The 22,802-nt window shown below is 36.3% G+C and overlaps 1 protein-coding gene across 1 annotated transcript in view; it reads left to right on the top strand.

The window, feature by feature from the left end:
- The window catches only part of KIAA0825 (KIAA0825 ortholog), a 395,065-nt gene that overhangs the window by 93,643 nt on the left and 278,620 nt on the right, over positions 1–22,802 (top strand). The window contains exons 6-11 of the mRNA XM_068980982.1: positions 1,675–1,769; positions 4,783–5,010; positions 6,245–6,510; positions 7,925–8,075; positions 12,971–13,161; positions 16,146–16,328. Of these exons, the coding sequence (XP_068837083.1) occupies positions 1,675–1,769; positions 4,783–5,010; positions 6,245–6,510; positions 7,925–8,075; positions 12,971–13,161; positions 16,146–16,328 (1,114 nt within the window). The remainder of the gene's footprint in view (positions 1–1,674; positions 1,770–4,782; positions 5,011–6,244; positions 6,511–7,924; positions 8,076–12,970; positions 13,162–16,145; positions 16,329–22,802) is intronic.

The raw sequence follows: 22,802 nt of genomic DNA, 5'->3' as shown, positions 1-22,802 counted from the left end.
TTTTTAAAAGTATGGGCATTGAGAGAGAATTCTGAGCCAGTTTGTCATATCTATTTCAACTAACAGTATTTTTGTTACATATAATTGTTTTACAACTTCTCTGTCCTTCTGAAAAATCTCTACCTTGTATCTTTTGAAGAAAAATTCCATATTTTCTTTAATAACCTTATGGTTTCATTTTTCTTTTTTTAAAAATCTGCTTAATCTGGATTTTATTTCGGCACTGAAATTGATCCTTATTAATGACACTATCTTCTGCAAAAAAATACAATAAAACATAAGCCACAGAGAAAGCATTTTAGGTTAAATGGTATAACACTGATGTAAAACCTCATCTATGTTGTGATGTGTGTTGAGAAATGAAGCAGGATTCCTCAACTGTAGTCCGTGGCCCCTCAAGGACCATGAATGTGTTTTACAAGAGGGCTTGGGGATCTCCAATAGTGTGTGTGAGTGTGTGTGTGTGCACACAGTCATATTGTGCATTTTGGATGAAGTGCTCTGTCACTTTAATCAAGTTCTCAGAAGCATTCGCAAATCCAAAATGATTTAGAAACCCTAGAGTTGAGGGAAACTTTTCCTCAGAATAAACTGACAAAATTTCTCAAAAGGATGTTATCAACTACCAGATGGAATATTTACCTCTTAAGATAATACTTCTGTGAATTGTATTACTTAGGAATCATTCATAGTTAAGCTTATAGAACCATATTTAGAAAAACCAAACAAAAAAACCCACATATTTTCTTCATGACTATACTTTTCAGAAGGAGCCCTACTGATAAGAATCACTGATATTTGGAAATCCAGTTTGCCCCAGACATAAGGAGAAAGTGCCTCTTATGATGATTAAAATAAAAGAATAATTAATCATGGTGTACCATTCATCATCATATATCAAGTCTAAGTGAAACCAAAAGATAGTTGCTAAGTCACTTCATATCAAATTAAAGTATAATGGCTAGAACCATAATAGAAAATGGAAATACTTCTTTTGGGCATATTTATTCACTACATTTTGGTATATTTTTTTTCCCATGGAAAGAATTTTTTAATTATAAAAAATGAAAGTCGAGGAAGTATTTCCATTTTTTTTAGTTTCCATTTTAGAAGCTAGAGATCATTTCTTATCTGTCTCAGTGTTTGTGTTTTTCCAATGAATTATTGATAAATTCGTTAAGAGTATAACTTTTCTTGATATTCTGGTGTTTATCCACATGCTTTTGTTCTCTTGCTTCCAAATAAGAAATATTAAGGTGTTAAGGAAGACCACCAGCTTTTAAAGCATTACTTTGGAATTTAACATTTTAAATGAACAAGGAAATTAATATTCAGTTTTTACTCAATTTATCCTACATTATTAACATAAAAATGAATTAATTATTAAAGGATATGATTTTTACAGATTATATATACCTGCACGGTACATCAAATATGAATATAAATAGCATATAAATTCCATCAAGTTCTATGTATAGAAAAGGACTCTGTATTTTGATTCTGTCATTATCATAATGGAGATATCACCCTACATGTTTTGGACTGTGTTATCTTGAGTGTGTGTGTGTACTGTGGATAGAGCTTTTGTACATAATTAGTAACTTTAACCTACTGATCACAATGGTTTGTTTTTCTTAATGTACATTTGTGTTTGTGTCCTTTTCTATTTCATAGGAATTTTGGAGACATCCAATAGAGAAATTGTAATAGAGAAACCTAGAACAAATGAGACCAGTATTACTTCAGAGCAACTGCTACCAGTAACAGAGGTAAGTGAAGAAAAATGAGTGGTGGTTTTTTATTCATATGCAATAACATTCTCATTTTCCTGTGACTCCATTATGAATCAGAATATCTTGATTTTTACCCTTTGCCACCAAACAAAAACAAAATTGGCTTAGAAATTTTGATGAAAATTGAATTTAGTGGGAACACTGCTCTGTTGCACAGTGTGTTCCATGGAAGCAGTAGGGAAGTGGCGGTAAAGAGATCTTTGTTCTCATCCCAACTCAGGGACTACACCTTGAGAATTTGGACTGTAGACAGTTGTTGAAAAGTGACAAAGCGGTAATTAAAAAGGGAAGGAACAAGGAGAGAATAGTTTGAACTAGCCTCTTATTTTAGTGTGCTCCACAGGTCCCTGTTTTTTCTCAGATCCATCACCACTCTTTCTCCATTCCGTTCTGTATTTTAGAGAAAAACATCCTCCGGGTGTTCTTGGTTTCTGGACCTGGGAAGGTTTGGTTAATGAAAAGCACTGAGGGGAGACTGGAGGGTAGATGCTGGAGAAAATCAGGGGATTCCTCCCGCTCGCTCTGTGTTGGGGAACATCTGCAAGAGTAGCTATGGCCCCTTCTCCTCCTCGCTTCTCCCCACATACAGTCCTGTCTCTGGTTTCTGGTCCACAGGGCAGGTCGGCCTCTTTCACTCATTGTGACATTGTGGGATCTTTAGTGGCAGCATGTAGAATCTTCTAGTGGTGACGTGCAAACTTCTGGTTGCATCATGTGGGATCTAGTTCCCTTACCAGGGATTGAACCTGGGCTCCTTGCATTGGGAGCATGGAGTCTTAGCCACTGGACCACCAGGGAAGTCCCTATACATCGTGTTTTAATAAAAAATCAGAGTAGATATTAAGAAATTAGCATTAGGTAATAGAAGCCCCACCAGGGGCTTCCCTGGTGGCTCAGACGGTAAAGCGTCTGTCTACAATGCGGGAGACCTGGGTTCAATCCCTGGGTTGGGAAGATCCCCTGGAGAAGGAAATGGCAATCCATTCCGGTACTATTGCCTGGAAAATCCCATGGATAGAGGAGCCTGGTAGGCTACAGTCCACAGGGTCACAGAGTCAGACACGGCTGAGCAGCTTTACTTTCACTTTGATAGAAGAAAGGGATTTGATGGTGTGCTCCTTGGCACACAGGACAGAAAACCATATTATTTCTTCTTCTTTCTTGGATCAACTGGTAAATGTTCTGCATTCTAACTGGAATGTCTATGATTCCAAACATCAGATGGGAAGAGTAGAAGTAAGCCAGTGATATCTTATGTAAAGAAATAGACTTCTAGGAGGAGATTTGAGTAGTAAATGTTTTCAGTTTTCTTTTTAAGAGCAGCTATTAATGTTCCTGCTTTTCCATATTTTGAAAAGATACCTTCAAAGGTATTAAAATCACATATAAATGACCGTGGACAAAGGTAATCATTATAGCACACACACCACCCTCAAAGTCACTGTGACCGTGGCAATTAATGGCAGTTTCCCCATAGCATATTTCCTTGAGTGCGTGAATGAATGATTTTAATGAATAGGGATTCCCTGGTGGGGGAACAAAAAAGCAGAGTTTTATTGTTGTTGTTAATTTTTATGAAGGTAGGTTCCTTTTCATATTTCTATCATAAACGTGTCTCAGGAAAATACCTATATGGCATAGGACTACACATGCAAAGTTGCACTTAGGAGAAAAGAAACTATATGAGCTGAGTAGATTGGTTGATTCATTTTATGTAATAAAAAGATGAGAGGTTTATCTTTAAGTAGGCCCTATGATGCTAAAGGTCCAAGTAAACTTTAGAAAGGATATGAGAATTACATCTTAATTATAGGCTTAATGAGAAGGAGAGCCACTTTTTCTGATTAGGGAGTTATGGAATCATAGAATTTTAGCTCTAGAAGATAAATCACCTTTATTTGTTCGGCATATGCAAAATGCATTAGATTAATGCTTAGTGAGAATTTTGTATACAAGAAAATTAAGCTAATGATCATAATCTCAGTAATTTTAGACTGAAAGGAACTATAGAAATCACTCAATTCATCTCTTTTATTTTTCTGACAAAAAACTTGAGATCCAGAGAAATAAGTAATTCAGTTAGAAATATCAAGCCTAGAGTCTTCTGAAGTTGGGGGTAGATAAATTATTGCTGTTAGCAAGATTGCACTAAAGAGGGAAAAGTTTAGTACTAAGCATAGATTCCACCTACTATCCATAATGTATTTATACTTTAGAGAATATTAGAGGGTTTGAGGAAAATATCCATTTGTAAATATGTTGCCACATGAGCCAAAGACCAAAATAAAACCAAAAATAACACTGGCTTCCATGCCAGCCTTTCCCACTGCCCACATACAGAGCAATGCAAATTATTTTAATTCCTCATTTTCTGGAACAAAAGTAGCGATGCTTACCACTTTATGGGTGGAGAAACAAAATAAAACTCTACAGCAATAAAAATCTAGAAACATGCAGCAGTATATTTTCTCCAAGAAATTTATTTCTTATTGCTATTTTTTTAAGCTTGTCTGGATTTCTGACAGTGAAAAAGAAATAAAAGATTGAATATTAAATGCTGTCTTATGTCACAATACTTGTTAACAATAAACTATAAAAAAGACTATAAAAATCTAATTTAGACTTTATTAAATATATTGAATTTAAAGGTTGCTTTACGTGATAAATAGCAAGTAGAACTTTCAGCTCTCATAAAGATGGTTTTATTGAACTATATTTAAGAGATTAAATTTTGAAAAAAAAGTTTTTTATTAAATCCACTGATGAATTAAATTGAAATGTCAGTATATTACTGTGTATAAAAAATGCACATGTTTTGTATATTGCTTTATTCACTGGGTAATATTTTTAGGTTATAAGAATGGCTTTTACAGTTTATCAAAGAATACCTATATTCAACATGCTGAATGAAAGTAATGCTTTTATATCTATAACACTAGAAACACTTGTTGTTAAGATTAATATAACTGAATATAAATTTATATTTCAGGCTACTTTATTAGATTTTGGCTGGAGAAGTGCATTTAAAAAAGTATCTCTTCCCATGGCACATAGTATAACAACAGCCATTGAAGATTTTTCTGCAAAAATTCTCCAAGAGGAACAGAATGAAAGGTTTTCAACTGTGAGCTATGCTTTGGACCTTGTAAATGTCCTGCCAGTTTGGCAAGATAGCTATGTGGTTCCTGAAGCAGACCAACCAAAGAAAATTGCAAAGGCAAGTGTTAAATGAAATCCTTTCAAATTAGATTGGCATATGATATTTTCTTCATATAAACCATTGCAAAGGGAACCAACAGAAAAATGATGCGATCTCTTGGGAAACCCTTGGCACTTGACCCAGCACCATGTTTTCCTGGTATCCATGGACCACTGTGCTAACAAAAATGGACTCAAACCTGCTGCCAACTTTTCACCCCATGAATCTGAAGCAACTAAAGAGAGGGCCTCTGTGACTTCCTGGGGACTTGGGAAACAGCCTGTTTGTGTGATACCTTTGAATGATCGCCCCTCCCCCCAGGAGAAATTTAGGAGGTTGAAGGAGTTGTTGTCTTTTATTGGTTTGGGCAATCTTTAAATCTTGACTTACATCTTAGTAAATATTCCATTAGCATCAGTGTTACATCTTTGTTTTGAGAGTCACAGAACATACTGAGAAAATAGGAAGTTACGGAAATGGAGAAGTATAGTTATTCAATATTAAGTCTACAGTGGGGTCAGCAACTCATCACTGAAATGTTTTTGAAAGAGAGTTTTCAAAAGTGGCCTTAATCCCCCACTGCCACCTGAAGCTCCAGTACATTCCCCAGAAACACTGTTGGCCTCTCTGGAGAAGAGGCAAGTGAGCCTTTTCATCCATCCATCCATCCATCATACCTCCTTTGCCATTAAGAAGGAGTAAATTCATAATAACTAGTGAAACGCTAAGTGCATCACTCCTAAAAGCTGCTGACTCTATCAATAAGAAAATGCTACATGAGATTGTTTCTGATGCCCGTAGATTAAAGTTAAACTGATACAGCTTCATTTATATGTGGTGATTAATTAAAAAAAAACCACACACTTTTATGACAGTTCAGCAAAAAAAAAAAAAAAAAAAACAACCCAGGAGTAAGTCAAAAATAATGTAATCATGGATACATACTTTCTGAGTTCAATTAACTACAAATAAAAGTATTGTCATGGAAAGCTATTTCATGAGTTTTTCATAATGTCTCTCTGGCAAACATAAGGTTTGAAGTTTATATGTAGAGAAGTATCATTTTGGTATTTCTTTATTTGACATAAAACATTTAACTTTCTGCCACTGAGACATCGATTATTATGAAGTTGTGTCATTATATTTATGTTTGATGCCAAATTCATTATTTTGGAATTTAGTCTCCTTGTACATAAATTACATGGCACTGTCAGAATACAAATAACTCAGTGCTACCTTTATTTCTCCCTAGTTTTGTTCTGACATCATGGAAAAACTTGACATAATGCTTCCACTGGCTCTGGCATGCAGAGATGATTCTTTTCAGGAAATTAGAGCAAACTTTGTGGAGGCCTGTTGTAAAGTGGCAACAGCTGTCCTGGCCAGACTGCAAGAGAGAAGCAAGGAGTTTCCCTCCAGAGCACCGCTGAAAAACCTGCACACGCTGCTCTCCACGGCTGTGTATGTCTTCCAGCATTTTATGCAATATGATCGTGTGATGAAAGAAAATGCTAAGAAGTGAGTGTCCTTTACACTAAGTTGATGGCCCTGCTTGCAGTATCATTTATCTTTGGATATCCCAGAAGTGGAATCTTGGAAATGGTATTTGAGAAGGAGAAAATAATAATAAACATGAGGAATTATTTTCATTTGTCTTGACTAAAATGTCAAAAAGGTAGAGCATGGGTTGTATTAAACCAGATACACAGGTAGCAAGAAGGATAGGTATTCCTTCTGAAGGCCCACTGGGATGACCTTTGCATTTCCCAGACTCTCTAGTCTGAAGGAACTATTTTCAGCATGCTGTTATGATGTGACCACGCAAAGCCTTTCCATTCCACAAGACCCATTATACAGATTACACTGAAAAGGAAAATAAACTTCTCCCTGTCACACAAAACAATGTTTGTGGAAAATGCCCTTCTGTTTGGTTCCTAGACCAACTAGACCATAGGAGCTGGCCTAGAGAAGAGTTGCATTTCTGACTATTCTTGTGACCAATGTAAACATATCTCAGAATGCCCATTTCATAGACGCTATCTTTCATGTGTGAAAAGGAACCATTGACAGTCTCAATGCTCATGTATTTGTGGTCCAAAAAGACCGAATGTTTTCTGGCTAGAGAACATAAATGACCAGATGTATAATCACATGGTCTATCTGGCTTCTCTTGTACTCTCTAGAAGACGGCATGGCCTTTTGCAAAGGGAACGTGTAGACTGGACACTCCAGTGTGAGCCCAAGAATCTAGTCTGTATTCCTTATTCAGCCTTTGCAGTTCTTTTCTAGTAATGAGAGGAAGCATAAGAGAGTGTACTAAAAATAGCTAGAGATAAAAGTAAATTTGGCTTGATGTAGGATATAACTATGATATTTCTTTAATTCCCTGAAGTAGTCAGATATTGTGATTCATACTCAGATTTATAAACAAAATGTGCCAGCAATCCCTTTATTTCTGTAGAATATTGTAAAACAGTTTATGAGATAATTGACAGCTACAGAATTACAATTTTTAAAATAAAGACTGTGTTTGTGGGACGTGTGATAGCTTTATAAAAGTTAGTTCTGACAAATGCATGTTGTTCTCTGTAATAACGATAACCTAATGCCTAAATAATGCACTGATCTCTAATAATAGGCTTACAAAGAATACTTTGATTTTTGAATGATGTATTGACAATGCAGTTTGTCTCAAGTTGAAGCGCATATTTGCGGAACAGCAGATGTACGTTTTCAAAGGACTTGCAAAACAAAGACCAGCTTTTTTTTTTTTTTTTTCTTTTTGGAAAGTGAATGTGGATGCAGACTTCAGCATTGGGAGGAAATGAATGATTGATATCTAATAATCAAAACCATTTGTAGTACTGGAGATTGTTACCTCCTACTGCACAGGCTTTAAATCTCTGTCTCTTTGATCATTCCCTCTGCACAGACCCATATTCCTGGTGCCTATCCAACGATACCAGGAATTCATCAGCAGTCTGCAGTTTCAGGTTACGGACTACTGCGTCAGAGTTTGTGCTACAAGCATTTTACAGGACGCTGAGAGCCACCATTGGGATGACTACAAAGCTTTTTATGAGGTGTGAAGTTACGTTTACTATCCCTCCTTTTTACACAAATATGTTTTACTGCCTACCTGCTTTCTGGCTAATTAGAAACATGAGCTTGGCATTACTAACACACGAAGGCTGTGAGGATAATATTTTTTAAATATTGAATTTATACTTGGAAAAACACGGTTCTTAAAAACCTGAAATAATTAGAACACTCCTTCTGCTTAAAAGTAAAAATAACTTAATTTGAGCTGCAGTGTTTCCGTGCTATATGATAGTTGGAATGTAATGGGATACGAGTAAAATTCAAGGAGAAAACAATGCCACAATATAATACTGCAACCTTGTATTGTTTTCAGAAGGATCAGTAAGAGGTATCCTTGCACTTTTTTCTTGTTACATATTTCCATCTGTGTTTGATAAAGATTTTTTATTAAACAGCTTTATTCTTTTTATACTTGTTTTCCCTTCTTATTGTGTGTTCTTATGAGTGTGCTTTAAGACCCATCTGATCATTTATAGCTTACCTATTTTCATTTAACCCATGTTTTGAAATCCCAAATTTCGACTGAATCAAAGCCTAATGATTCCTAGTGCCACGAAAACCTGGATCAATTAAAATTATTCATCATTAGGCTTCATTAGTTCCCTTTCCTCTGAATCCCATTGATTACACATAAACCACAGTATTTGAAATCCCTTGAAGCGGATTTCAGAGCAGGGTGAAACATTTATAATACCTTAATCAAGATAATCAACATTTTCAAAATGTCATCATCAAGCCCACCTTCCGTAGTTTTTCCAACGTATGCCTTCCTCCAAATTGAAGCTTGTGATTTTGTTTCTTGATTGTCCTGCTAACTGTAGAGTATTGAGAAAAACAGAGTGGAGTTTTATTCAGTGAACTCACTGCTGTCACCTTGCTGACACCATGGCTCCATTTATGCCTGGGTTATTATCATAATAAATGTTGTCACAACAGAGACGAGCAGCTTAGAAGCTTTTTAAAAGGGCTTTCCACATTTTCTAAGACCATTTCATCTCTCCTTTAGAGGCCCTTCCCAGATACCTTTTCTCTCTGCGAAAGCTTCTATATAGGGTGTTCCAAACCTGACGCGCTTCAGACAGCAGCAAGCAGAATGAAAACGAGAAAGTGGTACGGTGCAGCTGGTAGCCTGAGATAAGAATAAAAGTATTGGTCTCCCCTCTCCTGGCTGCATCCCAGCTCCCTTATTTGCCTTGAGGTAAACAGAGAGGTTGAAAATGAATCCATCTCATGTTTCAAACTATTTCAACGTGTCAGCGCGCTGATGAGCAATTTTATATGATGTTTCCATTGAAGAACAGGTATCCTCTCACTATCCGTCCAACACAGGGATATTATGTTTCCTTTCATGCAAATTGGGAGCTGGAAGAGTCCTACAGTATAAATAATAAGTAGATGCATTGAGAACCTGTTATTGAAGTTACCAAGTATTTAAAAGAAAAAAAAAAAACAACAAATTACCACGTAACATTCAGCTCTTAGATCTTATGACAAGGCTTTAGCTTCCAAGACAGAAATAACGAGATAGCTAGCCTGTGATTACATGGTACTGTGGCTTCCATATACTTACATGGTCAGTAGTTACAATTTAATTGCAGAGTTAGCGGTGGTTATTTATGCTCAGAAAAAAAATAAATAAATAAAGTGATACTGCTGTTCTGTTTACCAAAAATAAGAACCTTCTAAAAACAACACAGATTTTAAGCGGTTTTGATAACTGGAGTGCCCGACATGGTTTCATCCTGTTTACTACACCCCTCTCTCTTCCTCTCCCCATTATTCCAGCTGATTTGTGAAACAGGACTGGTAGGAATGTTTGAAGGGGCGAAGCGATGAGATCTGCCCAACTGGACGTGGAGGGTGAGATAGAGATCTCAGGGGATCCCATCACCATGTGCAGAGTGTAGTAAAGAAATAGAGAATTTATAAGATATGGAGCAATATTTGCTCATGTATTGTGATAACAAGTGAGCCCTAGGTATATCATTTCCACTTTCTGAACTGTCAGGTTGAGAGAGCCAAAGAGTTCAGTATCTCTCTGATGAGGTGCTGGTCAGATGGCACAGTGGGTGTTCAAATTACATGTTTAAAATCAAGCTTTTAGCATACTTGACATCTGCTCAATTTTAGCAACTTGTGTTTTCTAATAGTCAGAGAATAAAGAATTGTCTGTTCAAAGATAATATTGAGTGGCTTATATAATAAAGCCCAGCTGCTTGTTTCCTGATATATAATCTAAATAAAAGTTCACATCTGTTTGTATTATAGCGGGTCTACAAAAATAACAGATGTTTACTAGCAGAATACTTTTGAAATGACAACAAATAGGGAAACAGGTCACAAAAATAAATGAATCACATTTAATTTAATGAAAGCCCGTGCATACATAGAAACTATACACATTTTGAAGAAAATTGTGAGACAGATGACCAGTTTGGAATGTTTTTAAGTGAACATGAAATTTATATTTTTAAAAGTCTTAAAAATAAGGATCTCTCACTTTTAGGGGAAGAAATAGGTGTGCCTAAAGTTATTTTTATTTTCTCATTTATTGCTCAAAGGTGGCTGTTAAGGAGACTAGTTTTTATATTTTGAAAAATATGAGAAATCATGTTGGCCATGTTATTGTGGGTACCCACTCACCGACATGGAGAAAGTATAAATCATTCAGACCAGCCATGATATCAGCTGGGTTGGTTTTGCTTTACTTAACATATAACACAGAAAGTAATAAAGAAAATAAAATATTAAAATTCCTTTCTTAGCCGAGGAAATTTTGTAAAGTATTCTTTATCACAGAACACACAACAAAGAAAATATAAGAAACTATGATTTGCAACTTCTGCATTAATATTTTTTTAAACAGTTTTGATGTACATCTAGTCAGAAAATCAGAAGTGGCTGAAGTCCCCACCAGTTTGAACTTGACTCTTCGACGTTTTGATATCCAAGTTTTCCACCCAACAAGAACAATTCTACTCATAAACTCCATTTGAAGGTCAATAGATAATAACTATAGATTATTATTATTACAGTGACTACAAAAGACTTTAGTAATCAAAGAAATTACCAGAAGAATAATATGTAAGGAATATATACGTAAGAAACTATCAAATTTAGGTATAGGAGAACGTAAGTTCAGTTCAGTCACTCAGTTTCACTCTTTGCGACCCCATGGACTGCAGCACACCAGGCCTCCCTGTCCATCACCAACTCCTGGAGTTTAGTCAAACTCATGTCCATTGAGTCACCCAGCCATCTCATTCTCTGTCATCCCTTTCTTCTGCCTTCAGTCTTCCCCAGCATCAAGGTCTTTTCCAATGAGTCAATTCTTCACATCAGGTGGCCAAAGTATTGGAGTTTCAGCTTCAACATCAGTCCTTCCAATGATATTCAGGTTTAGGATGGACTGGTTAGCCTCCCCTTGGACTCTCAAGAGCCTTCTCCAACATCACAATTCAAAAGCATCAATTCTTCAGTTCTCAGCTTTCTTTATAGTCCAACCCTCATATCCATACATGACTACTAGAAAAATCATAGCTTTGACTAGACAGATCTTTTGTTGGTAAAGTAATGCCTCTGCTTTTTAATATGCTGTCTAGGTTGATCATAACTTTTCTTTCGAGGAGCAAGTGTCTTTTAATTTCATGGCTATAGTCACCATCTGCAGTGATTTTGGAGCCCCAAGAAATCAAGTCTGTCATTGTTTCCACTGTTTCCCCATCTATTTGCCATGAAGTGATGGGACCAGATGCCATGATCTTAGTTTTCTGAGAACTAAGGAGAACATTGGAATTGTTTAAAATGATGTTTGTTTGAGAAATATAAGGAGTGTGCAAAATAGAAATTTTAAGTCAAAGAGGATTACTTTAGAAATAAAATAAGTTTTTCTCATTTAACTTTTGATATAGTAACATAATCAGGATAGTTTTGGAAGAACACATTCTTCAAACTTCAAATAATCTATTTCAAGTAATCTTTTAATCTGGTCTGAAGAAAATGAGGAAACTCCTAGCACACCTCCCTGAGAGCCTGTTAACTAATTATTGGTTGTAATTCACTTGAGGTGACCTTCTCATTTCTGCCTGTTTCCCCTTAGCTTTGGCTGCTGTTGGGTCTCACTCTGTGGTCAGGGAAAATTTGACACAGAAAAGAGGTCTGTTGAGAGGTAGAAAGGAATGAGAACCTGGCCCTTTGGAAGTATAAAGTACTGTAAAAATACTAAGAAATGATGATACCATCTGCCTGGGCTTTACAAAATTTTGCAAAATCAGACGATTTTAGGATGTGTTTCTAGTACTGTTGTTGAAACTCCACGGATGAAATAGCCTAATGTAATCATCTTTGCTGACTCCCACTTTGTTTTCATGCATGTTTATAAATACACACTCTGCAAGTTTATGTTTGCTCCTGTCATTTCATTGTAATGTGAAATCTAAACCATTTTTAAGGTGATCTCAATGATGTTAATAAGCCCAGAAGAATATACATGCTTAATTTAAATGACTACTCTTTATTTTTAGAGGAATCAGCCCACTATCTTAGACTATGCAAGACTTTGTTTAGCAGCTACAAAGATGATCATTTTAAAGTAAATTTTAAACTCCAGACCACGAGTAGGTAAATCGAGGCTACCCTAGGTTAAATGCTCGTGGTCTGGATTTGCACTAGAATATCTGGTCTAGTAATTGAAGTAAAACATATGTTCGTTTGTCAATGAGAATGTTTTACATCTTGTCAAAAATCTTTCTTAGTCATCAAGTGTGTCAAACTCTCCAGCTATTTCCTTTCAGCCTGAACTAATTAAGTTCATAGGAAGCAAACTGACGTTTGGTAAGATGCGATCCTCTTGTTTAATGTGTGGTGGTTTTGCCAGGGGGAAAGATGCTCCTTCTCACTCCAGATGTGGCATTATTTCTTCTGGGCGCTTCGTCACGATCTCTGGACCATCCTGCCCCCTAAATTAGCCCAGGAGATACTAGCAGAAGTGCTGGAGAAGTCTTTGAGTCTCCTGGCCTCCAGATATGCCCAGGCCCATCCCAGTTATAAGAGAACCCTACAGATAAGGTAATTGAAGTTGTGAAAACCATTACTTTTCAAGAAAATGTTTGTCAGGTGTATAAAGCAGAATGTGCTTCTGAATCTCATGATGTAACTCCTTGTATATTTAATATATTTCTAACATCTGAAAGGAAATCATATTCAATTCTCCTGATATACTTAAGTGCAAATGTGGAACTTGAATCAAAATAGCTATGTTCTTTTTTCTCCTTAAAATTGTATGTAAAACCCACTTTTTTTCTAAAAAGTGAGTCAAGTTGTATTACAATCAAGGACATAGATATCCAAAGGTTAATAAATAAGATAAAGAGAGAAAATTAAAGTCCTGCAATGGAGAGGAAAGCTGCGGTGCTGTGATGAAGTAATTTGAGATTCCAGGCAACCAGGGAATTGTACTTTCAGGCTTTTTTTTTTTTTTTAATGCCTTTAAATATTGTAGTTCATCTTCATTAAGGAAACTCTTTTGTCTAGTCATTTTTCTCTTAATATATTCTAATTACTTCTTAACTCTTTTCCTTTTCTTTTTATTATATATTACTGAAAAATAGTTCAACAAAATGTGAAATCACAGAAAATGAGGAGCAGCAGTGATTAAGTCTTAAAGACTGGATTATAGGCCAATTCTAAAGGAAATCAATCCTAAAGGAAACCAATCCTGAATATTCATTGAAAGGACTGATGCTGAAGCTGAAACTCCAATACTTGAGCCCCCTGATGCGAAGAGCTGACTCATTGGAAAAGACCCTGATGCTGGGAAAGACTGAAAGCGGGAGGAGAAGGGGATGACAGAGGATGAGATGGTTGGATGGCATGAGTGACTCATGGACATGCGTTTGAGCCAGCTCCAGGAGTTGGTGATGGACAGGGAGGCCTGGCATGCTGCAGTCCATGGGATTGCAAAGAGTCGGACACAACCAACCGACTGAACGGAACTGAACAGGCCAATTCTATGGGTTGTCTAGGCAATGAATATTACAAAAATGTGCGTACATGCCAGCAATGGTCTATACAAAGTGAAGCCTTTTGTTTTTATAAACATTCTGACTAACGTAATTGAGACCTGCCTTTTAGGTATAAAAATTTTTTTTTCAGATATGTTAGGAACAGCCTAAAGACATCAGAAGCTTTATTATTTTTTTCAGTAGGAATTATTTTCTGATCAAGCATGCAGCATGTGAGGGCATTTAGGTCTTGCTACAGTGTTTCATAAATACGGTATTTTTGAACAAGCTGTTTTGAATTACTGACCAAGCATTTAAAAAAAAACAAAACATTGGATTCTGTACTTTCATTCTTTTCCGTATGTAGCTTATATCACTTTTGACTGTGAGGTGGCAAGTCATTATGAGATACTTATGAAATCAGATTTACTATTAGCTCATGAAATACGTAGTATATTTAATTAATTAACTGTACTATAGAGACTTTTGGCTTCTATTTTCTGGGTACATAAAAATGTCTTGCAAAGCTAGAGTTATCTTTCCTAGTTTTTATAAATTACACATTTTTATTTGAATGATTAATTCTAAAATATCCATTTTGTAGAAATCAGATTTCACAAGCATGTGTTTTTTTGTGTCTGGGTGTGTGTGTGTGTGTGTGTGTGTATATATATATATATATATATATATATATATATATATCTTGGGTTTGTAATTCTTTAATTAGCAATTAGAGTGAGTGGATGCAAACTACAATTAAACCTTCCTAAGGGTGATTCTGGATGCTCTTAGAATTCTAGCTTCCCACTGTCATATAACAAAAACCGTGCTATATATATATTGTTCAGTCACTCAGTCGTGTCCAACTCTTTGCGACCCCATGGACTGCAGCAAGCCAGGCTTCCCTGTCCGCCACCATCTCCCAGAGCTTGCTCAAGCTCATGTTCATTGAGTTGGTGATGCCATCCAACCATCTCATCCTCTGTTGTCCTCTTCTCTTGCCTTCGATCTTTCCCAGCATCAGGGTTTTTTTCCAGTGATTCAGCTCTTCACATCAGGTGGCCAAAATATCAGAGATTAAGCTTCAGTATCAGTCCTTCCAATGAATATTCAAGGCTGATTTCCTTTAGGATTGACTGGTTTGAATATATATATATATGCAAGGAAAATATTTATTTGATATTAATATTTTAATTTATATTAATTGATATTAATATAAATTAATGTTATTTGCATATACATGTAAGGAGAACAAGTATTAAATTTGTGGCAAATATTTGTGACAAATTTATTTAATATTGCAAAGTTCTGAAACTATAAGCTTTTTCATTTGTGCTGCTGGTGCCTTTTTTTTTCACCTCCCACATGCTGGGAGAACATATTGCTCAATCTTGTACCTTTCTTTTGATACCTTGTACTTGGATGAGAAGATTGTTCTGCTATCAAATTTTTACCTATCATATGTATGTGGATAATAGAGAACTTTCTTTTAACCTGACTTTTCTTTTGCTGAATTTAATTTCAAAGAAATGCTCTTGAGATTCTTGAGGATCTTGATAATGCAAAACAGACTGTTTTTCCTTTTTTTAAAAAAGCACTTCTGCAGCACTTCGCTGCTATAGACATCACCATCTCTAAAGATAACGAATGGTATTGTGCTCAGCCGTGTCCAACTCTTTACAACCCTTTGGACTGTTGCTTGTCAGACTCCTCCAAACAAGAATACTAGAGTGGGTTGCCATTTCCTTCTCCAGGGGATCTTCTTGACCCAGGGATTGAACTCGCATCTCCTGTCTCCTGCATTGAAGGCAGTTTCTTTACCTGCTGAGGCATCAGGGAAGCCCAATGCATGATATTATGGGTCAGCTAACACTTGGCAACTCAAAAGCTATCTTTGATGCTTTGTCTGGTTTTGATCTCTGAATCTCTGATATCTAAGCAAATATTCCTATTCTTACATATGTTTAATATAATAGATATAAATGATAGCGTGCATACCAAGAAGAGAAAACAATTTTAACGTGATTTTCTTCTTTTTCTTTCTAACAGACTTGATGTCACAACAATTTTAATTTGCACTGAGAACATGTTATGGTCAGTTTGCACATCTGTACAGAAGCTTTTGAATCCTCATGCATATGTAGATGATAAAATTTTTAAAATTTATACCCACTGTAATAATCTCTTCACAACATTAGTTATTTTGACTTCACCATTAACAGAATTACACCAGTAAGTATCAAATGTATTTTCTTTTTAGCTACTATGTTATATAAAATAATGTAATTTCATGCTGCTTACTGAATTGTGTGAAGTAGCAAGCAGAAATTTATTGAAGCGCAGTTCTGATATTGTGAATGAACCATTTTACAAAACTAACTCTAACCAACAGGGGTTTCTTCATTCTCGAAGTTATTTGATCCTAATAATGTGGTATTTCTCTATTGATTGATCCTATTCAGCTGATAAGGCTCTAATACAAGCAGGGATGTTTTGAGCATCATTATTTGAGTTGTTTAAATTCTCAAATTTTATTCATGGATTGATTTGTCTATGAAAAAAATAAATCATATCCCAATGGCTTTATGCTCCTCTTAAAAATATCTTTTAATTTGATATAAATGATTTTCTCTAATAAAAAAGATTTTTTAAATGATTATAAAATGCTCTCTAGTCTGGAAGAGACATAATGTTTCCAGTTACTCTGCCATAGATTTGCATTTTTAGTATTGGACTTTAGTGACTGGGCTAGTAATGGCAAGTGGAAATGGGAGTAAGTAATGATTTTTTAAATGTTGAAATATTTGCTTAGCTAAACAAATAAGATTCAGGGAAATAAAAAAAATTTGAACTGCTTTTCTAGTTAATTTCATTCAAATTTGTAATATGATAAAAGAAGTTAGAGTAAATCTTATAATGAAACATTAATATACTTTTGTTTAAACCCTCCTCCAAAGTAGTCAGTTTATCTTAAAAGATTAAATATTGCATATTCTTAGTTTCTTGGATAGTAAAAATTATACAGAGTTGTATTTCTTAGGATAAATTTGACAAAGTATTTTTTTCTGTACCATCCTGGTAAAGGCAATATATAAATCTTGATTTTCGGTAAATTTTGTGTTAGAAATTCTAAGAGTAATTAACAAGTTTTTTCGAAATTTCCCTGTAATTTTCACCCACTCTTGAACTTTCAACAGACCCATTATTTACAGATTGCTTCTTCTGGCAACATTTCCGTTGAGATCTAATTTTAGAAATGGAGAATTCTTTCAGAAAAGGAAAGAAATAATGAGATAAGTTGCCATAAATTTGGGATTATATGCATAATGGTGCATAATCACAAAAAGCTCAAGTTCTGAAGCCCATAATAAATCCTAGTAAACTAAACTGATTTACCATAGATGAAAAAATTACTATGCTCTTAGTTCAATGGGTCATTTCATCTAAGGGGAAGGCCCTGTGAAAATCAGGAACAAAGTTGACAAATTTCATGGATTGGTCATGGTGAGCAATATTGAATTTCACGGTCTGTCACAGATGAATAGAAAAATTTTAACCCCCCAATGCATTTGTAAAGCAAATAAATTATTATCAAAGGTTGCATATTTTAATAATAATAATAATGTAACATACATTCATTATTGTTAACCTGTGGCCTTTTGATACATTTTTAAACAACTCTACAAGTACTCAGATCTTTGTGATTTGTGCATTAGATATTGCACTGTAACCTCATTCAACAAATTTAAATTGCTAATTTAAACCAGAATTGCAGAACATTTTATACCAAGCACTGCCTCTGTTTTTTTTTAATATAAAACATAGATAGTGGTTTTGCTTTAAACCATGAATAAACGTCTATATATACTTTCATTTTTTATGATTTCTCAGATCATAAAAATTTCCAGATTTTATCCATTCATGTTGGTATAAAATTTTATTTGCTTTCCTAGAGTATAAATCTAGTTTTTAAAATATATTTTGCTTTCTATTGACAAAGGAAATCTACAGGGCAACATGTTCCACACCTAACAGGAAAAAAAAAATGTGTATGTTGCAAGAACTCTATTGATTTATTTAGCTTCTTTTCACAGCCAGGATATGAAGTTGTCATATTGTTAGCATTTCGAGAAAAACATTGTATATCTATCTCACATTTAAAAATTAGGCTGTATGCTTTGAGGAATTGGTTAAAAGTAGCAATCAGATGTTGATAGCATTGAATTTTTATAAACTATGCCTGACATTTGTCACTCTATGTGATATGCCTTTCTTGAAGGTGACTGCTTTTATTCCAAGTAGTTCTGACAGATAAACTGAATGTATTTTCCTCTCTGAGCTTAGCATAGGACTACTAAATCCCAGGGCAGAAATATGATTTTTAAATCTTTTCAGAAAGAATGAAATGTGTTTGCAAAAACGTGTGTCCTTTTTTAACTCTCCTTTGTAGATTTCTGTTAGAATGTTGTAAAAGGAGTACTTTAGGTTTGTCCTCCAGGGAAAGAGACCTGCTGAAACATAAAATATTCACCGTATATTTTCCAAAATGCTTATCACTTGTGGTTATGCTTATCTTCTTTCATAAAGGCAGTCACGCTGCACTTTAAGACATGTATTCAATGCACATTCACACACATACGCAAATAGTGGTTTCATGTATTACATTTGCTTGTGCAGAATGTTAGTTTTAGTTTCTATCTAGCAAATTAAAGTTAATTTTTAGAATTTTGGGTAAATACAATTTAGTGTCAATTCATTAAATACTGTTGCCTCCCTAGGCCCTATGATTAAGCACCAGGATTAAACACAGGTGTCTCATCAGGGAGCAAGCTGAAATATTCGCCCTCAAGTATTATAGGAAAGTCTGATAAAATATTTAATGTTAAAATTGAACATTATATATATTTCAAAATGTTCTGATTCGTCCTATAAAAATTAGAAGTGGAAACTTTTTGAAAGTTGATTGTCTCCAATGTTACTGCATTTAATAACATGGGAGAATGAATTTCAGTGCAAGTACCAACATGCCAGGCAAAGGCTGGGTCATCAGAAATAGGCCAGAATCTTGATCACTGGGCTAGGGAACGGTAGACCTATCTTTGGGTTCACTTGATGTTATTCACATGACCTTTGAGTCACTAAATTCCAAGGTATTTCAGTGCTCGTTCTGTAGTTTGGTTTCAAACTGGTGCTGGATGTTTTAAGGTTAGCTTGTTTATTTCTTGAGTTATTTGAAATTACTTCACTGTCCCTAATGAAACAGAACATGTTGGTCTAAAACGTTTTCTTTCATACCTCAAGAATGTCTGGTGCACTGGAGACAGGTGTTCCTCAAAATGGTAAGCAGAGGGGATGCTCATATACAGTGTTGAGCATCATATGGTCATAAACACAGTAACTTTACTCTTAGGCATATACACAAAAGAAATGCAAACATATGCCCATGCAAAGATTTGCTCACAGGAGTTCATAGCACCATTTTTCATAGTAGTACAAAGTGGAAAGAACCCAAGTGTCTATCAGCTGGTAAATATATAAACAGTATGTGGCATATCCATACAGTAGCATATCATTCAGCCACTAAAAAGAAATGGAATACTGACAGATGCTACAACAGGGACAAACCTCAAAACCTGCATGCTAAGTGAAAAAAAGCCAGCCATACACACAAAGTACATATAGTGTGACTCAACTTATTAGAAACTTCCAGAATAATCAAATCCATAGAGACAGAAAGTTGCGCTTCCCTGGTGGCTCAGGGGAGAATCTGCCTGCAGTGTGGGAAACCTGGGTTTGATCCCTGGGTTGGGAAGATCCCCTGGAGAAGGGAAAGGCTACCCACTCCAGTATTCTGGTCTAGAGAATTCCATGGACTGTATAGTACATGCCATCACAGAGTCGGACACGACTATCATAGAGACAAAAAGTAGATTAGCAGTTGTCAGGGGCGGGAGAGGAGGGGAGGATGAGTTTCTTTGGAACCTAATGAAAATGGTATAAAATTGCTGCTAAGTCACTTCAGTCGTGTCTGACTCTGTGCGACCTCATAGACAGCAGCCCACCAGGCTCCCCTGTCCCTGGGATTCTCCAGGCAAGAACACTGGAGTGGGTTGCCATTTCCTTCTCCAATGCATGAAAGTAAAAAGTGAAAGTGAAGTCGCTCAGTCGTGTCCCACTCTCAGCGACCCCATGGACTGCAGCCTCCAGGCTCCTCCATCCATGGGATTTTCCAGGCAAGAGTACTGGAGTGGGGTGCCATTGCCTTCTCTGGTATAAAATTAGATAGTGGTAAAAGTTGCATAACTGTGAATATAGTAGAAATTATTTAGTTTATACTTAAAATGAGCAAATATTGTGGTATGTGAATTATATATCTCAATAAAGTTGTTAAGAATGAATGTGGACTAGATGGAAATAGAAACGAAAATATGTAAAATGTATTTTTAAAGAAGTATCTGGCAGAATGCAAAGGATCCAGTAAACAAAGTTAAGTCTCTGAGCCATTTTGTTTAGATTAAATGGCTCCCTTTGTTCTCTTCCATCTAAACATTATTTTTGAGGGAAATGTCTGTAAAAAAAAAAAAACTAAACTAAAATCAAATCGCTTTATGTGTGGTCTTAAAAGAGTGAAACGCTGGTAAACAGCAAGTCATTGGTTTTGAGGAAGGCCAGTACCCTGAATCTCCAAGTAGCTGGTTCCTGCCTGGTACTCTAGGATCAAGTCTTGTTCTATTTCTTCACCCTATGGCCTGTTCTCAATCTACCCCTTCGCTCTATACCACCCAAGACTGACTTCACAGATGGCCCCTGTAATTCACCCTCCTTTTCACTAAGCAAAGTCTGACAATATCTTCTGTTTATTCACTCCTTTTTTAAGAAAAACAAACAAACACAGTATTTACTCTGTAGGAAGATCCCCTGGAGAAGGGAATAGCAGCCCACTCCAGTATTCTTGGGGCTTCCTTGGCAGCTCAGATGGTAAAGAATCTGCCTGTAATGCAGGAGACTCAGGTTCAGGCCCTGAGTTGGGAAGATCCCCTGGAGGAGGGAACAGCTACCCATTCCGATATCCTGCCTGGAGTCCATGGACAGAGGAGCCTGATGGGCTACAGTCCATGGGGTCTCAAAGAGTCAGACACAACTGAGCAACTAACACTTTCTTTAGACCAAACATAGCAGTCATTTTCTAACTTCAGGTCATCATTTTGTAACCTCAAAGACATATTTTCTATCTTGAGAAACACAAGCCAGGGGCAGGAGAAATGTAGGAAGCCTTATTGTATTCCAAGTATCTTACCTTGATTTCTTTCACTTAATGACAAGGGGCTAGTAGCCCTGCTTTATGAAAGCAAAGCGGTGACTTCAAACTATGTTTAAATGGTGAAGTAGATTGAATTTGGTTAATGCTACATGGGGTTCCCTTGTGGCTCAGCTGGTAAAGAATCTGCCTGCAATGCAGTAGCTGCTGCTGCTGCTAAGTCACTTCAGTTGTTTCTGACTCTGTGCGACCCCATAGATGGCAGCCCACCAGGCTCCCCCGTCCCTGGGATTCTCCAGGCAAGAACACTGGAGTGGGTTGCCATTTCCTTCTCCAGTGCATGAAAGTGAAAAGTGAAAGTGAAGTCACTCAGTTGTGTCTGACTCTTAGCTACCCTATGGACTGCAGCCCAACAGGCTCCTCTGTCCATGGGGTTTTCCAGGCAAGAGTACCGGAGTGGGTTGCCATTGCCTTCTCCGGCAATGCAGTAGACCTGGTTTCAATTCCTGGGTTGGAAAGATCCCCTGGAGAAGGGAAAGGCTACCCACTCCAGTATTCTGGCCTGGAGAATTCCATACTGTGTAGTCCATGGGTTCACAAAGAGTCAGACATGACTAAGTGACTTTCACTCATTCACTCATATATTCATGGTTAGTCAACTATGGTTTCAGGGGCATCAGAAGGACTCATATATCCTCAGTTATCTCAGGTGTTCCAGTGTTATCTCAATAGTTAACTCTCAAGCTAATTAATTCTCCTTCTTCTGAAATGTGGTCTTCTCTTGTTATTTTTATTTATGGAGTACCTCCAATGGTAGCCACTGATGATACCAGACATTTGACCTGAAGCCTGTGCCCCTGTGGAACTTGCATTCTTGGACTTCCTCAATTCCATCCTGGAGATTTATTTCAATAGCATCATATCATGAGACTCAGCCACCTGGGAGGGCAGTCAAAAGCAGGGTGGCCCAAGAGAAGCATAAAACCCAGCTAACTCTTTTTAGCGTATCAGTTTATCCCACTTTTGATATGCATTGAATTTATTTTATTCTAGCAGCAACTGGCTACATAAGCCTAAGGAGTCAGTGTTGTTAATGAGAAAATGAAAGAAGGCAACATGTGTAGAGTAGGAAACCAAAGAGACAGAATCTGGTATAGTGTGCTCAAGAGGGGTGGTGTGATCAACCTAGAGCTAGTATGATGTTAACGATAGAGAAGGGGTGTGATGTTGGAGGCAAGGCAAGGAATTTCCCCAAATTTATAGTTTTCCCTTTAAGAGGCCTCTAATTTGGAAAGCTGAGAAAATGTTTTCTACTTCAATCTACAGACAATTACCTGCTTTTAAAGGAGTATCCACCTTTGCAATATCAAATTTTTTTTATGTCTTGTGGAGAATATAATTCTGTTGCTCATACGGTAGTATTTTACTCTCCACTATGAATTATTTAG

This window comes from Capricornis sumatraensis, chromosome 9 (genome assembly GCF_032405125.1).
Source record: "Capricornis sumatraensis isolate serow.1 chromosome 9, serow.2, whole genome shotgun sequence".
NCBI lineage: Eukaryota > Metazoa > Chordata > Mammalia > Artiodactyla > Bovidae > Capricornis > Capricornis sumatraensis.
The sequence above is the reverse complement of the archived record's forward strand: the minus strand, read 5'-3'. Positions and strand labels throughout refer to the sequence as shown.